The sequence below is a fragment of the Galeopterus variegatus genome, unplaced genomic scaffold, assembly GCF_000696425.1.
Source record: "Galeopterus variegatus unplaced genomic scaffold, G_variegatus-3.0.2 Scaffold3716, whole genome shotgun sequence".
In the NCBI taxonomy this organism is placed as follows: Eukaryota; Metazoa; Chordata; class Mammalia; order Dermoptera; family Cynocephalidae; genus Galeopterus; species Galeopterus variegatus.
The window spans coordinates 122798-140710 of NW_007729827.1; the positions used below are offsets into that span (position 1 = coordinate 122798).

The 17913-nt window shown below is 37.1% G+C and overlaps 1 protein-coding gene across 1 annotated transcript in view; it reads right to left on the bottom strand.

The window, feature by feature from the left end:
• The window catches only part of NLRP14 (NLR family, pyrin domain containing 14), a 33668-nt gene extending 17025 nt beyond the window's left edge, over positions 1-16643 (bottom strand). The window contains exons 1-5 of the mRNA XM_008585791.1: positions 16355-16643; positions 14815-14886; positions 11950-13549; positions 8865-9029; positions 5813-5980 (exon numbers count right to left, since the gene is read on the bottom strand). Of these exons, the coding sequence (XP_008584013.1) occupies positions 5813-5980; positions 8865-9029; positions 11950-13549; positions 14815-14886; positions 16355-16643 (2294 nt within the window). The remainder of the gene's footprint in view (positions 1-5812; positions 5981-8864; positions 9030-11949; positions 13550-14814; positions 14887-16354) is intronic.
• Positions 16644-17913: the final 1270 nt, after the last annotated feature.

Genomic DNA, 17913 nt, shown 5'->3' on the forward strand with positions numbered 1-17913 from the left:
CCAGACAAAAAAAAAAAAAAAAAAAAAAAAAAAAAAAAAAAAATTACACTAGCCAAGGATGCAATGAGTCAAAATTAAGATTTCATACAGTGGAAAAGGAGAGCTTAAGAATACAAAAACAAAAAATTGGCAATATACATCCATAAAAATTAAGTATATGGAACTAAGCCTTAATAATTGTTGTATTCATGTATCTTGTCATGAAAAAAAGTCAGAAAAGTTTTGAAAGAATCCAAAGTGAAAAATATCTAGTCCCTGTAATCCCAGATTAAATTAATATACTGGAAATTGTATGGTAGAGTTATGTTAAATGTATTCCTTTATATAAAGTATTATAAATGTCTAAGTATTTTGAATTTGATAATTCAAGCACATAATTGGGGAGGGGGGACCTGAAGGGTAATAACTAATAATCACCAATTAAATTAAAACCAGGCAATATTACTTGCAAATTTCTGGACACGGGTACACAAAAAAATGAAACAAAATGTATCTCATCAATGTAGGAAAAAGAAATGGTACTGAAAACATTTAAGAATGTTTTTAGCTGTAAATATAAATTTTAAATGCCCAATAGTCCATCTGTCCATAATCCCTTTTGCCTTCATTCTTTCCATATTATAAGTTTGAGTTTGAGATTTCTTCCTTTTTTTTTTTATTGCTAACTAATAGAATTTAAGCTATGGGACTTTCTGACTCTTGATGAATGAAATCTCAGTCTCATAAAAATAAAATGTTCCTTCTTTCTCTTGAAGCTGCAAAGAAAATTAGATAGTATTACAAGTCAGAAAATATTTTACAAGAATGATTTTTTGTTTTATTTTTGTTTTATCATACAAGGGAATCTTATAAGATACCTGGACTTTAGAAATTGTTGCTATGTCTTGTGAAAACAACCATTAACTATTAAATCTATATTTTTTATTAATTTTTAATGTCTTACTCATAATATACAAGTTGATATTTCTGAATTCCTGATTTTTTTTTTTTACAGATATTAAAATTTTGTCAAATCAGAAAAAAGATAATTGGCACCTTCCCCTCACATGCATAAAGTAATAAAAATATATATAACTATTTCCAGTTTTTCTAGAGTTTTGGAGGTCTTGTCTCATTTATATTAATATATAACATCAGTCATCAGTGATTCAATCGAAAGGAAAGCTGAGTGCTGAGAATTATGGCTTCAAACTACCCCTAAATATAAACCAGCAAAACAGAGGAGATTAACTTACAGCTTACATTTAGGTGCTTCTGAGGGGCCTGCCCAACTACCTATTAATAGTGCCACTAAAACTAGTCTGGAAATTCCAAAAGCTCCTTACTTTTAGTAAGAAAATTATAATTTTTTGTTGTTGTCGTCCTTATTGGTTGCTGTTTGTGGCTCTGACCAGCTGTCATTAGATATAGGTCCAAAAGGTGGTCCCAGATGCAGTTGAACCCTTGTTCCATCCACCTAAAATAAGCTCGTGGTTTGAGAGCTTGTCAGGGCAGAATTTTATCTGATGCTGGAGCTTTCTTTATGAGTTGAGCCCCCGAGGAGTAAACTCTCCTGTGCCACTAGCAGACTAAGATCAGAAAGCTGCCACCACCTGAGAATGCTGTCATTCCTCAGTAAAGACGAACTGCCGCTCCTGTGGATGAGCTCAACAGGAGCTCACAACAACTAGCAGACTAAGATCAGAAAGCTGCCACCACCTGAGAATGCTGTCATTCCTCAGTAAAGAGGAACTGCCGCTCCTGTGGATGAGCTCAACAGGAGCTCACAACTGCCATGTGGATGTAGTTTTCTCTTCTAAAAGCGTCTGCTGTGTAATTTTCAAGTCGCCCAAGAATTTCACAATTTCTTTTGTTTTCTGAGTGTGAGATTATTTTTCTAATGTGAATTAGAAATGGAGAAATGACAGGAGAGAGTTGTTGCTGAAGAAATATAATTGCAGAAGCTGTCTGTTCCCTGAGAATCAGTACGAATGTACCAAAGTTGACAGTGGAACAGTGTTTCCAAGACAGGCAGCCCTTGGGTTAATAGGATAGGTTTCATGGGCCTATTCTAAATCAAGATGAATCATTTGATAAATTAATTTGTTCTATAATTTGAGATTTAAAAGGTAGCTATATGCCTTCTCCCTTATTTTACCATAGTAAAAAAATAAAAATGAAAACATGTTATTTTAAGGCACATAAGGCTCTGTATTTCTTTAACAAGTCTAAATTAAAGAATTTACTAAATCTCTTATACTTCCCTTGGAGGACATACGATGATTACTTATATTAATATTTAAAAGCCTATAAATATTATATAAACAAAATTAAACAAATGACTAGCATCTTTATAAAATGAAATCTTACAAATCTTGAAATCAGCCAATATTGCAAATATTTTGTAATATCTGGGTCAAGTTTTGAAGTATCATATTGATTTGCTATATTCTCATTTGCTATATTCTTATCAACTGTAGTTCTATTATTCTTAATGTTAACTTAGTTTCCAAACTTATTAATTGATTTTGGAACCTTGGAGTAATAAGATATTTTAAAAATTAGCTAGTAATTTATGTTTATCTAAAGATTTCTAGAGAAGATAAATTTCAAAGAGAGAAAACAAATTACATTCTTACCACACAATCTGTTACCCATTTGTTCTTCACACTGTTCAAATTAAAATAGTAAAATCAACATATTGCCTTATATTCTATATTATTTCTGTTTAAAAAGTGAGGGTTTAAACCTTTAAATAATACTTCAGTTAAACCTTCTTTGGTATGATTATGAAGGCTATGTATACATATCAAGGTTTATTAAAGTTAATAAATAAAAGAAACATTTCTGTAATGGAGAAGAGAGGACTGGTAGTTTAGTTCAACTCAAGTCTCTGCCTGCTGGGTAATTTGCTCAAGTGGTAGAACTTCTGGTTTTAAAGGGTGTACTCTCATTTCTTCAAAGTCTGTTCATATATATGATTACCTATGCTTTTCGTGATTGTAAACAATTGTAATAAGCCACAAGGCTCCTCACTCATGGAGAAGCAAAAATTCCCATTGGTTCATATGCTATATCTCTTGTTATACAGCATTTTACTCTAGTTAATAATGCAGCCAAGGTTGTGGATACTTGCTATTCTCAAGCACATTACTCTTATCCAACTATTTTAGATTCTCCTCTTCTGGAATAGTAGTCCTCTAAGTAAAAATCTTTGGAGATGTAGAGTGTTTTGCATTTATGCCATTTTGGCACTCTTTGGGTGGCTGTTTGGTGGAACCAGCAATAGCTCTCTCACCCTGCTGGTAAACCCCCAATGGCAGAACATAGGAAAACTAAGAAGGGATCTGAGCACAATTAGGAATTACTGGTGTGGGGCCAGCCCCGTGGCGCACTCAGGAGAGTGCGGCGCTGGGAGCACAGCGACGCTTCCGCCGCGGGTTCGGGTCCTATATAGGAATGGCCAGTGCGCTCACTGGCTGAGCGCGGTGCGGGCGACACCACACCAAGGGTTGTGATCCCCTTACCGGTCACGAAAAAGACAAAAAAAAAAAAAAAAAATAGGAATTACTGGTGTGTCCCAAGTTTCCTTTTTTCCTCCTGTTTGCACAGTGTATTTTAAGAGCTAACCTATTACAAGGCCCACAATGTGGAAAAAGTTATCAAGACAAGAAGAGTATATCTTTCTTTCCTTCTTGAGGGGAACCTTTAGTAAATATTATAATGAAACATTCCCATGAAAACTAGTGATTATTTGTACCTTTTAAGCATGTCATGTACACAGGCTGATATATATCAGTAATTTAAAGTTTTCTAAAATTCCTCACTTCTAAGTTTGCAAAGTTCTTACAGTAATTGGGGATCATATTTTGCAGGGCAGACTGGCAAAGACCTACTAGTTTATCAACAACTTCACTGCCCACATCATCTAGAATCAGGGACAGTCAATTCTAAAAAGTTAAGCTCAGTATGATCTAAGCACAAACCAGACTAACGAGGACACTCCTATGGTCTATGACTCTTATCACACAAGATCAAAAGCAAACAGAAAACTGGAACTTTTCCCAAATGAAATGTTAATAGGATGCTTACAAGACCATTGATTATTCCCCAGTGACCACCCACACCTGGGAGAACATCCAGTCCTATGTAATGTAGTGTCAGATAATTATAAAGCTCTGATAACTTCTGCCAAAGCACTGTATTCACTGGGGCAGGGAGCCCTTCTAGTTGATCCAGACAGATGGTTTCCTATTTGCAAGCCTGGTAACTGGGTCTACATCAAAGTTTATTAGTGGAGGACATTATTCAAACCTCAACAAAGGGATCTCATCAAATCCTGCTGATCTGTCAAGTGCCAAGGCCTTTTGTCTAGATCCACAGCTCTTACTGTAAGAAAATATCTTTTCCTCCATTTAACAGTTTTTTGCTAGTAATATGTTTTATTTTTAGACAAAGGAACTACTGATGTATTTCTTATTTGGGTTTCAGAATAGAGAGGTAGTTTATGGATAGTTCCTTATAATGTCCTAAACTACTTCACAGCTAGTGAAACCTATACTTCAACCTGGCTTGCTGACAACTGAACTCAACCCATATTTAAGAATTATCCAACAGCTTTCCAGACATGCTGTAAGGAATTCCATCTTGTAAAGACTGGGAAAACTTAAAAAGATCCCAATGGTAACAGAATTCATCTGCCTATTTTCAAAACAAAGATCTAGTTTCAGATTTCACTTCTTTTTCCTACACTAGGATTATAATTTGCTTCCCACGAATACAGATCAACGCTGGCCCTTCATGCATCAAAGTTTATTCTTGGTCCCCCTGAACTGAGTCCAGGGATTGCAAAAACGTCTACGGTAAAACTTACTGTAATGACTTTTTTGGTTTTTGTTTTGTTGGAAACGGATTTAACTGCCTTTCATTGAAAAATAAGATCTTTCTTAAAACCTGTTGCACACTGTGGAGACCAAGCAGATTGCTTTCTCACATTTACAGAGAAACAAAAACCAGTCAAAGGGCCACCACTAAGAGCAATAGTGTGTGGTAGCAAGTAAGTACCTTGGCAGTTGACAGTGGCTACACAATTCTCACCTTTCTGGACTGGTCACTGAATTACAGCTATAAGGTGAGAAGGATTCAGTATAAAAAAAAAAAAATCAAGTCAAACTGAGTGTGCCCCACTGAGACAGGGCAAAATAGGGACACGCCCCAGGGAGCTGCTCATGAATATTCAGACTGGACTGGCCAGCACCTGTGCACTGAGTCAGAACCGGAGGGGCAGAAGCCAGCCATTAGAAGCAGGTACCTGGCACGGAAAAGGGAGAAGGTCAGGGGAGCATGTGTTGCTCCCTGGCAAAGCAGCCAGAGCACTTTTTTGGCTCATACCTTCGCTTGAAATAAATCCCTATTATGTTCTGTTTCTCTGTCCCTCTCTTCCTTTCCTTTGCCTGGTCCCATGAAAGATTTTTCTTTCATGGACTAAGAACCTGGATCTGCCACCCTGTAACACCACCACTGCCCTCAGTTACCATTAGTGCATTCTTTTCTACAAGAGTTCAAAGATGCAATGAATATATTCTGGCATTTAAATATAAAGACGTTAAGTGTTTATAAGTTCTGGGTCTGCTCTCATTTTCCCCCCAGATTTAGGAGATGGAGACACAGAGCACTATTCAATGAGGGAATGGGAGGCCTGCAAGGGAAAAATGAGCCTTAAATCTACCTTCATGGCATTAGCAGGGCTAGCCTTATAAATGGCAAATCCAAGCTGTACAAGTCTAAGTGGACAGATAAAAGTACTAATTATAATAAAAAATTCAAGACTCACCTCAGATTCTGTAGCTTACACTCTGGGTGTTTCAAGGCTTCACATAATGACTTTACTCCACTGTCTCCTATATTACTCCCTTTCAGGTCAAGATGCATCAGATTCTGGTTGTGAACCAAAGAACTAGAGATATCCTGACAACCATCAGGGAAAGAGACAAATCTCAACCTTCAAAGAAAAACATGTGGGAGGAATTACAAAATCATCTCTGTCTCTGATTACAGCATACCTTTCTTTTCAAATCTAACTCTTGTGTATTATACAAATATTCTTTTATTTTACTCTTATCTCTTGTCCTACTCCGTGTTTCTCGTATTCCAGGTCAGGTCATAAATTTGAGTTTCAGGATATTACTTAGAAAAATGACTGGGTTACAACTTTGATTTCCATTTCCATATATCCTGACAACTGACACTCCCAATGTTTTTTTTTGGCCTTAAAGGAAAAGAAGGTGATAACATCAGGAAAAGCAGAGAGGATCCTTTAACTCTTAATCTCCGGAATGACTACCAAAAATTATCAGGGCCATTCCAAATACAGCACTGCAATTACAACATTAATTTACAATATTAAAACCCTTTAAATAATCCAAAGTGAGTTCACGGTCAATATCAACTATTTGATGTGCATCAATAGAAAAACACATTGTCACAAAATATATCATCTCCTTGTGGACTTTGTTAGGTGAACAGAGGCATCCCAAAGCAAAATATAAAGTTAAATCTTCTAATTTTTCTATCTTCCATCCCCTAACTCAGTAAATGTTAGATATATCTTATTTTTTTATTGTGCCTCTGCTAACCCCAAATTCCAGTATGTTTATACTTCCTGTGGTTTGAATATCCCCCCAAGTTCATGCTGGAGCTTGATCCCCATTGTAACAATGTTAAGAGGGTGGAAAATCTGACTATCGTATCTGAAAGGTGACGACTATGCTCCCATGATTGGATTAACCTATTCATGCATTAATGGGTTAATGGCTTAATAGATTATCAAGCAGCAGACTGGTGCCTTTATATGGAGAGCAAGTGAGCATGTGGAAATGTGCTCTTGCTGTTTTTACCATGCGATATCCTGCATTGCCACAGGACTCTGTAGAGAGTTCCCACCAAGGAGGAGGCCCTCACTAGATGTTCCCCCTGGACCTTGGACTTCTCAGTCTCCAAAACTGTAAGAAATAAATTCTGTTTCTTTGTACATTACTCAGTTTCACGTATTCTGTTGTCAGCAACAGAAAATGGACTAATACAACACTGCTCACTAGCTGTACAAACCTCCCTTTGTAATACTACCTTCCCTCCCTCTGCCCACTATCCACTGTCTACCCTTACTACCCTGGCCTCCAGCAAAGCACACACAGGAAAATAAAGCTTTTTACCTATTTAGAGCCCTAATCATCCTCATCTAGTAAAAGTACCTAAGGCACCCAGTAAATATGAATTAAAAGTATAATCTCACTTGTTAAGGAAAAAAAGACCTGAGCAAGTAAGGCCACAGTGAGGTGGCAAAGACTGAGAACATCCATTATGGGGTCATCCCCTCAAGGAGCCCTTGTATTCTAAAAAAGGACGCCATCTAATCCAAAAGAAGGCCTTGGCAGTTGTTAAGATTTGGATTGGTGACATTTAGTGAAGGAACAATATGAGGGAGATATTTAGGGATGAGTGAAAAGGAATTCCAGGAACCCCTTAATTATCACACATATCCAATTGGCTTACTACATCTACATGCAAAACCAGACCTACTTTAGTTGCTTGAAATCTAAGGTCAGAATTCACTAAAACACTGAAATTCTGAGAAAAATACTTGGTGGGAAGTCTGTTTCCTCAAAGAGAACATCTATTTTCAGTGTTAATGAAAATGAGGTTTTATGATTTGTTCAGCATTCAGTACATACTACTAGGATAAAATGGATCTTGGGCACATTGACAGGCACTAAATACAGAGGAAAGTCGAATCAGTTCCAGCTTCTCGTAGTGCCAATAGTCAAGAGGGAAAGAGACACAAACAAGCAAATTTTAAAAATTAACATAGTACCTAGAATCAAATCAAGATAAGATTTAAAAATACTGACAACAGCAAATGTTGGCAAAGATGAGCAGTTGGAACCTTCACATATTGTTGGTGGAACTATAAAATGATATAGTACAAGAGAACTGTTTAGTAATTTCTTAAAAAGTAAAACATACATCTATGAACTAGCAATTCCATTTCCAGGCATTAGCTCAAGAGATAAAAAGATATGTCACAAAGACGTGTAAAGTCTTATTTACAATAGCTAAAAACTGGAAACTCCCAGGGATCTATAATCAAGAGAATGAACATACTGTAATATATTCATACAATGGGATGCTAATCAGCAATAAAAAAGAAACAAACTATTGAAATATACAACATGGATAAATTTTTAAAAACATTTTGTTGAGCAAAAGATGGACCAAAAATACATACTGGATGAATCAATCTAGAAAGAGACAAAGCTGATCTGTGGTGATACAGATTAGAAAATGATTGCCTCTGGAATTGGGTGGGGTGAGAGGATTGAACAGAAAGAGGAATAAGGAAATTTTCTGAGGTGACGGAAATATTTTGTTTTGGGTGTTGGTTACATACACAGGTGTTTATTACACATATCAAAACTCAAACTGTACATATAATATGTGGACATTAAATGTAAATTATTCCTCAATAAAAAAAAATTTAAGAAGGAAAAACAGTAAGTTCCAGAGTGTGTTTTTATAAGTGCTTTGTTGACCTGCCTAGAATGTCTTAGCTCTGTGCTCTTCATCTAAAAATTCCTAATCAAGCCTTGAAAACCCACGTCAATGGCTATTATGTTCTGTAAAATCTTTCCCAGAACAAGTTAGTTATACTTCCATGTTCCCAGAGGTTTCCATTGGTCATATTATTAAAGTCTTTTACACAATGGATTTTAAGTATTTGTTTACTACTAGTTTCCCCTAAGTAGTAGGAGCAGAAGGTGGAACCAAAAAAAAAAGAAAAGAAAGAAAAATTGGAATAACTCCATTAAATCTTCTCATGCCAGACTTACAGTAGTTTTTGTAGTTTACAGTTTGGGTGCCTTAGTTCTTGGAAAAAAATCTTCATTGCTATTTCGTCAAGGTTACTATGGCACAAGTCCAATTCCCTCAAATGTTCATTGGTATGAAACACAGAACAGAGATCTTGCCAGCAATGAGTCATAAGATCCTCATCCCTTTGCCTAAATAATTAGAAAAGAACAGTGAATCTATTTCAGCCCCAGAAAACTCTCAGAAAATGGTACTGAGGTAAAAGTAAGTAATACTTTGCAAATGACAAGAGCATCCAGTGCAGCTCTGCCGTGGGCACTGTCCACCAGGAAGTTTCCTTCCAGGCAATCCAGAGGGTTTATTTACCCAATAGCTCCCCCACTTCCTATCTATTCTCTCAACACACACAAAATAAAAACTAGAGAGAATTCATATTGGGAGAACAGACTCAGGAGGGGCAACAGTGATGTCTTCAAATACCTAAAGAGCCAATATCAAGAAGAAAAATAACATATGACCTCAAAGAGTAAGACTAGGATTAGTGGGTAGACATTAGGTATAATGTGGTATAGATTAACAACCACAGGCTTTGAGCCCTTGGTCTACCACTTACTAGCTATAATATTTTAGGCAAGTCATATCAATTCTGTGAGATCCAAGTTGTCTTCATCTATTAAATGGAAATGTCATCTCTCTTCACAGAGTTGTGAAGATTTAACAGTCAATTTTAGTGGCGACACAAAAGCACTTTGGAAACTCTGAATTGCTGTATGATTCGGTTATTAGATACATTATCGGTAGACTCATTATAAACAAATAAAAGGTAACAAGGAATAAAATATATAATAGCCTATTGAGTATAAGCATAAATTCTAGCATGAAGAAATCCTGAGTCATAATCCAGCTTTGCCATTCACTAAACTGGGTGATTCTGGCAAGTTTACTAACCAATGTAAGCCTCAATTTCATTATCTTAAAAAAAGTGAAAATAATAGTATCTAATTTCTTAGGATTACCATGAAGGTTCAGTAAGGCAATCCATAGAAAATCCTATAGCAAATGTCTCATATAAGAGCTCTTAAACTTGGTAGCTATTACTTATATTAAGAAATATAAAATTCTATCATGTTGCCTTGTACATAATAGATACTCAGTAAGTATCAGTTCCCATTCCTTACTTAAACTAAACTTGGTAGCTATTACTTATATTAAGAAATATAAAATTCTATCATGTTGCCTTGTACATGATAGATACTCAATAAGTATCAGTTCCCATTCCTTACTTAAAATGGAATAAATGACACTGCCTAGTGATGGTCTATCACTTGAGGTCTTAAATTTATGAAAACAACATAATAAATTATGCATTCAAACATTTGAGTGCTTCTATGTACAAACACTATAGATAAAGTGGTGAAGAAGACAGAGATCCTGCCCTCATGAAGTTTACAATGTAGTTATGTTGCAGAAGAGACTGAGGTCACAGATAATGTTCCTTTTAAAATACTGGGATTTTTTTTAGACTCCTTTTTTATTTTAGCAACAATGCTAATATTAACTCTACAACATCAGTGAGGGAAGTTAGCACAAAGACTGGCAATCTAGTGGCCAGAATACCTTTCTAACATTATTATTAGGCATAAAAGGCATTCTAATGCCCTGGGTTCATTCACATCTTCTTTAAATATAACTATGAAGTCAGAATTAAACTGACTGAAAATTTTTCAGAACTCCTCAAGGAGGGTAATGGTCATAGCATCCCAGCTACAATATCTACTCCCACGTTTCAGAGACAAATGAAATATATATTCTTAGAAGATAAGAATCCTTCTGAGATTGTATGTAATGGCAATGAAACAGCTTGGGTAAAGTTGGAAAATCACGTACTTAAAATAAAATGTGTGACTTCAGTCAAGTCACATGGCTTCTTGACCTCAGTTTTTTCACTATTAAAACAGAAATAAGAGCACCTACTTCATAGGACTGTTTGAAGACTAAATGAGTTAAATGACCTAGAAGACCTGTCAGATATATGGTAAGAACTCAGCAAATGTTAGCTATTATTTATGTTAAATCAAGAATTGTATATTTACTTTCTAGGTAAGCCTCTCTGAATCTCAGTTTTGTAATCTTAAAAATAAATTGAGATATGGTTGCCACCAGTGTTAAATTGGATAATATGTTAAATATCTGGTTCACTATACAACTGTATACCACATAGTAAGCCCTTAATTAATTTTAGTTAAATATGAAACTGAATTCCATAGTTCAATTTTTTCCCCAGATTTAGATAGAGACATAAAAGACAATTTGAGGAAGCGGAGAGGGTAAATTAATATAAATGAAATGCTGAAGGTTCATTTCTTCTTCCAAAAATATTCATTCAGCACTTATTATTTCTTAATAAGCTCTGACAGTCTCCAAATAGGCGTTAAAGAGCTGAGAGATCTTTCATAAACTACAAAACAAACGCCAATCTACAACTAAGCAATAGGGAAGGTGAGCTAGGTCAGTAGTATACAGAGGGACATAGTACAAATAGATGACCTACGTACACTGGTTGAGCAAGAAATTTACGGTTCCTTATTTTTCTGGAGGGCATTATTTTTAAAAATTAAGCATACTCACTATAATGAATGCAGGTTTGCATAACACTACATCCGTCTTTGAGAACTGAAGCACACATTCTCCTGAGTTGTTGGGAGTGCTGACAACTCAGAGCTCTCAGCCCAGTCCCTCTCCTGGGATTGCCTTTCTGCCAAGAAAGCCATCTCAGACAAGTTTTTGCCCATTCCTCACCAGCAGCCATGAATAGCAAATAAGGGGTTCAAATGCCTGGCCTCCTTGCCTCAGCCCAGTCCCTCTCCTGGGATTGCCTTTCTGCCAAGAAAGCCATCTCAGACAAGTTTTGCCCATTCCTCACCAGCAGCCATGACTAGCAAATAAGGGGTTCAAATGCCTGGCCTCCTTGCCTCAAGATGGGATAACTCTGAAGAGTTATCCTGATTCTGCGACCTCAGCTAAACAACTCTTCTCTCTGACAAAAATCTACTTCCCTCACCCTCCCAACAGGTCACTTCCAGGGAACTGAACTAACACACTTACCAAGTTTCAGCTGTTGGGCTTGTGTTTAACATCTTCTCAAATGCCACAGTTAAAGACAGTTTAATGGTCTGCAAACACTGGCAGTGCTTAAGACAGAACGAAGATACAAGCAGATGGAGTTTTCCACAAATATTAATGACAACCCTTGGGAAACATCTCATTGCCTGGCTTATAAATGCTTCATCTTGAGTCTCATACAGATAGTGAAACAACTCTAGAAATCCTGGTTGTGATGGAGAATATTCACTGTTTCCTAATACTTCCATCCACTGAAGTAAATTCCATTTTATCTCCAGTGACATTTCACAGTTAAATGCTTTCTCCAGTTGTTTTACTCGATCTTCATTCAAAAGACCAAACAAAAAGCATTTCATCTGCATCAAATGGGTGTCTTTATAACTTTTGCTTTCAAGTAACAGCTTCACGTCTTCAAAAGACTGGAAAGAATCATCCCTGGCTTCCCAATTGCCTTTCAACATATAGAACATAGCTGCAAAGAACTCCTGAACATGTAGGTGGGTGAATACATAGCAGTTTTCATACTCTATGTCCTTCTGAAGTATATTCATGTCCAGAAAAATTGAGACATCAGATTTAGTTAACCCATGCTTTCTGAGATTTTCCCTGTAAAATACATATGTCATAGTCCATACTCCTATGGCAGCCAAATGACACAGGCTCCTCAGTTGGGCTTGGTTAGGTAGACTAGGGCAGCGTCCATCTTTCGATGTGAGCAAGCTAGAGATATAGCAGGTATACAGAGCTGTGGTCGTTTGGCAAGTCAATGTGACGTCACCACCCTTCTTCATTTGCTGCTTCAGACAAGTACAAATGACCCGGCACACTAGGGGGACTTGGCACATGCTAAAAAGCGTCTCATTGTTTCTAAGTGAACTGATTGCTTTCATGGCCCACTTCTTGTCTTCAAAAAACTGGTAAATATACTTCTCTCTTGCAACCTCGGACATTCCTCGCAACTCTACATAATGCTGACTCTTCAACAAAGGCTTTAGTCTTTTGGAAGCTGCGAGTCTTGTTGTCACCAATAAGCACGAGTTGGGGAGCATCACTTTCCTCAGCAAACTACTCATGAGGAAGGACACTGGGTGTTGCTGGGTCCAATCTTTGCATAGTGCGAACTCTGGTTCCTCAAAGGCGAAGTTCAGATCATCAAAACTATCAATAATAAAAAGGAGACTACTTGGCTGGGACATGATCCTTTCAATGGGGCTTTCTGTGGTGGGCCAGTCCTTGGATATCAATTGAACAAAGCTTCTCTCTTTCAGCTGGTTAATTTCTTTCCCATTGAGAAAAAAGACATAGGTAAACTTCTGCTGATAGAGATTGCCCTCTGCCCAATATAACATCGCCTTTCTCACCAAGGTTGTTTTCCCAACTCCAGCAGCTCCCTGAAGCACCACTGTCTGTGGCTGCTTACCAGTTCTGACATCCACATCGAACAAATGTTCCAAAAGTTTTCGATCTTCCTGAGAAATTTCATGATGGAAATCTTCAGGTTCGCTAAGCAAAGAGTTCTTATCCAATATAATGCAAAATTTTTCCTTTATTCGAATTTTGTACAAGTATTCTGTTCTATCATCTAAGTCAGTTAGAATGGAGCAGGAAAAAAACAATGCAAAATTTTTCCTTTATTCGAATTTTGTACAAGTATTCTGTTCTATCATCTAAGTCAGAATGGAGCAGGAAAAAAACAAAAAACAGATACACATGATCAAAACAAATTCTGTGAATTGCAATGTTAATAATATTGGACTTTGAGTTAGGAACAAGAAATAATTTAGGCTAACATCAAAGCTGATTTAGAATAAAAAATCCTGTAGATCTAAAACTCTGTGTTATAAACTGTAAAAAAAAAACCCAAAACCACACACAAAAAACACCCTCACACAGAATTGATAATGCAAAACAAAAATTGTAACGGAGAATAAAAAGTAGATTCACTCTAAAAATATTTTATCTTCTTTATATTTTTCCTCTACCAAGAAAAAAGATTATAGATATGAAGAACAGAGTTCTGGATAAAGTTTCAATAATAAGTACAGTTTTATTTGACCACAAATGACCAAAGAATAATTTGGAGATATTTAATTAGCTGTGTGCAAATATCCACACATATTAGGAAAACAGCCATTAGATTTGAAATAATAATAAAATAAAAATAACCATTAGTTTTCCCTCATACCACAAGAATAAATTTCCTTATACTGAATCGGAAATTAAGGTCAGAGTGGGAAGTTATATTGGAGGTCACTTAATATAATAAGCAATATTTATTAGTGCTTGGAATCTTCATTCCAATTATTTCTTGAATGAAATAATGTGGTTTGTCAGAAAGCAGTATAGCTGTGTTAAGAATAAAGGTTTCTCACCTGGTCCAGTTTTCTTTCTACTGTAATTCCATTTATATAAACTGGAATTCAACTATGTAGAATTCAAAACAAAGTGGGGGGAAATAGAAATGATGTTGAACTAAGACTAAGAAGACCTGGTTCTAGAAATTAGATTTTATGTGGACTAGTTGGTCACCAGTCCTGGAACTTATTTACATCTCTAAAGGAAGGGAATAGATGTGATAGGTCTTATGGTCCCCACCGAGATAACACGCAAATATGAATATACCTTTGTTCATCAGGCTGTCAACCTTTAACTGGGCATTTCCAAACACTGCTCTCGAGGCCCTGAATTAACATGACCTTGATTCTGACTTCAGCCAGACACCCAGTTTTGTTGACACTTTTTGAATAATATTCAGGGAACAGATATTAGAAGAAGTTATTAACAAGAGTTGAACAACAGTCATGATTCAAAAGCCTCTGAAATCTGACAAAAAGCCTTTCTACTCACCCAGCACTGCCTCCTGACCTCCTTGTGCCTCTCCAGCCTTGACATCCTCTGGTTCAATGGTCTGGGCCACCCCTACAACAGGTTCCAGCAGGATCATGAGATTTACCAAAAACATGGAGAGCCTTGGTGATAGCCAAAACAGGGGCCAATGTTCTTCTCAGTGGTCCAATTCTGTGACCATTTGGGTTTAAGAAAACTAGAGGCAACAGAGCCTCAGACGATGCCAGCTTAGCTGAGGGAAGAAGTGATGTGGTACAAAGAGCACTGAAGTAGGAGACCTCTTGCTATGCCCCCCACTCTGTAACTCTAGGGCAACTGGTGTAGTGCAAGCTTCAGTTTCCTTGTCTATACTGAGTTCACAGGTGTGGAGGATACTAACATTAATAAAGCACGTGTATTTCACAAGGGCTTAACCTTTAGCTTAGTAGGGCCACAGCCCTTAGTTTTAGAAGGGCCAAAGCCCTGTAGTTTAAGGAATAGCCTAACTTTTTAGAATTACACATAGAAATGCTAAGTTGGGGAAAAAAACAGAAAACTTTCTCAGGACTAAATTCCGTTGTAGATAAAAAAAAAAAAAAATTGTAGCACAGCAAAAGTGCTTGCTCTAAGGGCAGTCATCCTTGGTGCAGCTAAACCTTATGATGGGAAAGTATGTGAGCTAAAAGCTTCAAGGTTAATGGTTGGGGGATGTTCCACATCTCGCCTTCAGTTGTTTCTTTAAGTTTCTTGGGGAACTAAGCGTTTCCATGGTGATCATCTCATTGTTTCTTTTTATACTTCACATAGCTTAGTTTTTTGACTCCTACTATGACTGATTAACTGCCTGTGTTCTTTTCTGTAACTTTTTGCCTGGACAATAAAAACTGGGAGAAAACCTGATTCAGGGTTACTCCTAGGGATCCTTCTCCCTTGAAGGAATTCCTCCTGGGATTAACCCCTTTGGGCCTCTCATCACTCTGGAGAAATGGGCTTTGGGTAATCCTTTGTGTCTCCATCACCCTGGGAGAGGTGACACACAGGGATATATGATAAGGCTCAAAGAAGATAACAGATATACAATTTGTAGCTGTAAAGCCTTCTATATTAGTAAGGAATTTTAGATGTCTATAATATTTCATACCTGGGATGACTAAAATTACTGGTTGGCTTATATCCTTTAATAAATTTTAGCCTATTCCTCACATTTCAGCAAATATTTTAAATCATATTTGAGATTCCTAGAAATTTAGCCTAACCTATGACTTCATTTGTAGTTTACGCAAAGGCACACTGTATGTGACAATTCCTATCACTCAATTCCTTTAATCATTTTGATTGGTGCAAGATGGAAAGGAGCCAGGCTGAGTAACAGTACTCAAAATACTTCTGCCCCTTCAGTATTCTTCAAATGATCCAAGAAGATCCCCAGGTACAAGACCACCACGGAGCTTGTGTCCCACAGAATAGTTTCATCTCTAAGTCCTTCTTACATAATAATTCCAGTGGCTCTAGGAAACATTTCCTTCTCCCTACCCCCACATCTGTCCCCAGATTCACTCACAATTGATTTCTGCCTTTGCTCTCTCACACAGACCCTTCAGGTTCATTTTGCCGAAGATTTGGAGAGTCACATCCCAGGCCTGCTCTCCTGGATAATATTTCTGCATCAAGTTAGCCAGATCCTCCCGCCTGGCCCTCTTCACTTCGGTCCAGGGTATTAGGCAATGCCAAGGTTCCATGGTCTCCTTTAGGAATAACTTGAATTTATTTAATTCCTCTTTGTTCAGCTCTTCCAAATACAACAGCAGCCCAAAATCAGAAAAGAAGGAAGACGAAGATGAATCTGTCATCTTGTCCATGGATCAGTATTTAGGCATCAGTGTGGGAAAATAATCAAAAGAACATGAAATAAATGGGACCTATAGAAAAGATTAGAAAGCAAAATACCTATAAAAATATGGATTAATTCAACAAGCATTTGAAGCCAACTAAATTAGGCTCAGAACTGACCTAGCATCCTCTAGTATACCACAGGACTGCATATTTCTTCCACCTTCCCAGGACTTATTCCCAGCCCCACCACTTATGAGTTATAAAAAATAAAGACAATTCATCTCTCTGAGACTCAGTTCACTCTTCTGCAAAATGGAAATACTAGTACTAACCTCAGAGGACTGTGGTATGGATCATATGAGGGAGGGTTCATGTATCACGTGGAACAGAACAGGCTCCTACTGAGTTCTGGTTAACTTTTCTCACCCCCGCCGACACCTAACATATATCTCAGTCTATAAAGCAGTTATTGCATCCCTGCCAACATATTGTTACTCTTAAAGCACATGCAATTGAAATATGCCACCATCTATCTCTTCTTGTCATGTCATATCTGGTTTCACAAATCTATACACAGTCATTGAGAGTCTGTTCCTTCACATCCACTCCTCAACAGCATAGTTATTCTGGGTGAGTTTGGTGTTAAAAGTCATCCAAATGCCATTCTCTCACACCCTTGACATCAGCTCCCATGACCTTATTACACTTCAGCATTTCACTCTGATGCTCTCATCCCAGGATTTGTCAGCAACAACTACTCAAACTTAAATTGCAAACTCCCATAATCCATTTTTCTAATAATATCTTCCAGTTAATCAAGCAGTTTCATACCCTCACTCCCACTGTAACAGTTCTTCAAACACCATCAAATGCTAGCTAGTCTTTTTACGTCCTGCATTTTCGTCTTACTTATCAGCCATCTTAAAAGTTATTCAATTTCTTCTTCAGCATGGACACTCCAGTTAATCACTTAAACCACACTCTCCCCAGTACCCTCAAGATCCTCATCTCCTCTTCAGTGATTTGACTGGAGACAAGACTAGTAAATGGTACAGCTGGAACTCGACTTAGATCTTTCTCTAAACTCCTGCCTTTTCCAGTCTTTTATAACACTCCCACTATTCTTGCTAATGGGATTGAAAAAAAAAAAGATGAATAGGGGAAATAAAAATGTGCAGGAGGGAGAGCTTAATTCTTAAATGGAAGGTAAATTACCTCAAACATTACATAGTAAATCTGGACTTTATCCTACAGTAATTGGTGTGCTATCAGCTATTCTAAGGTTGG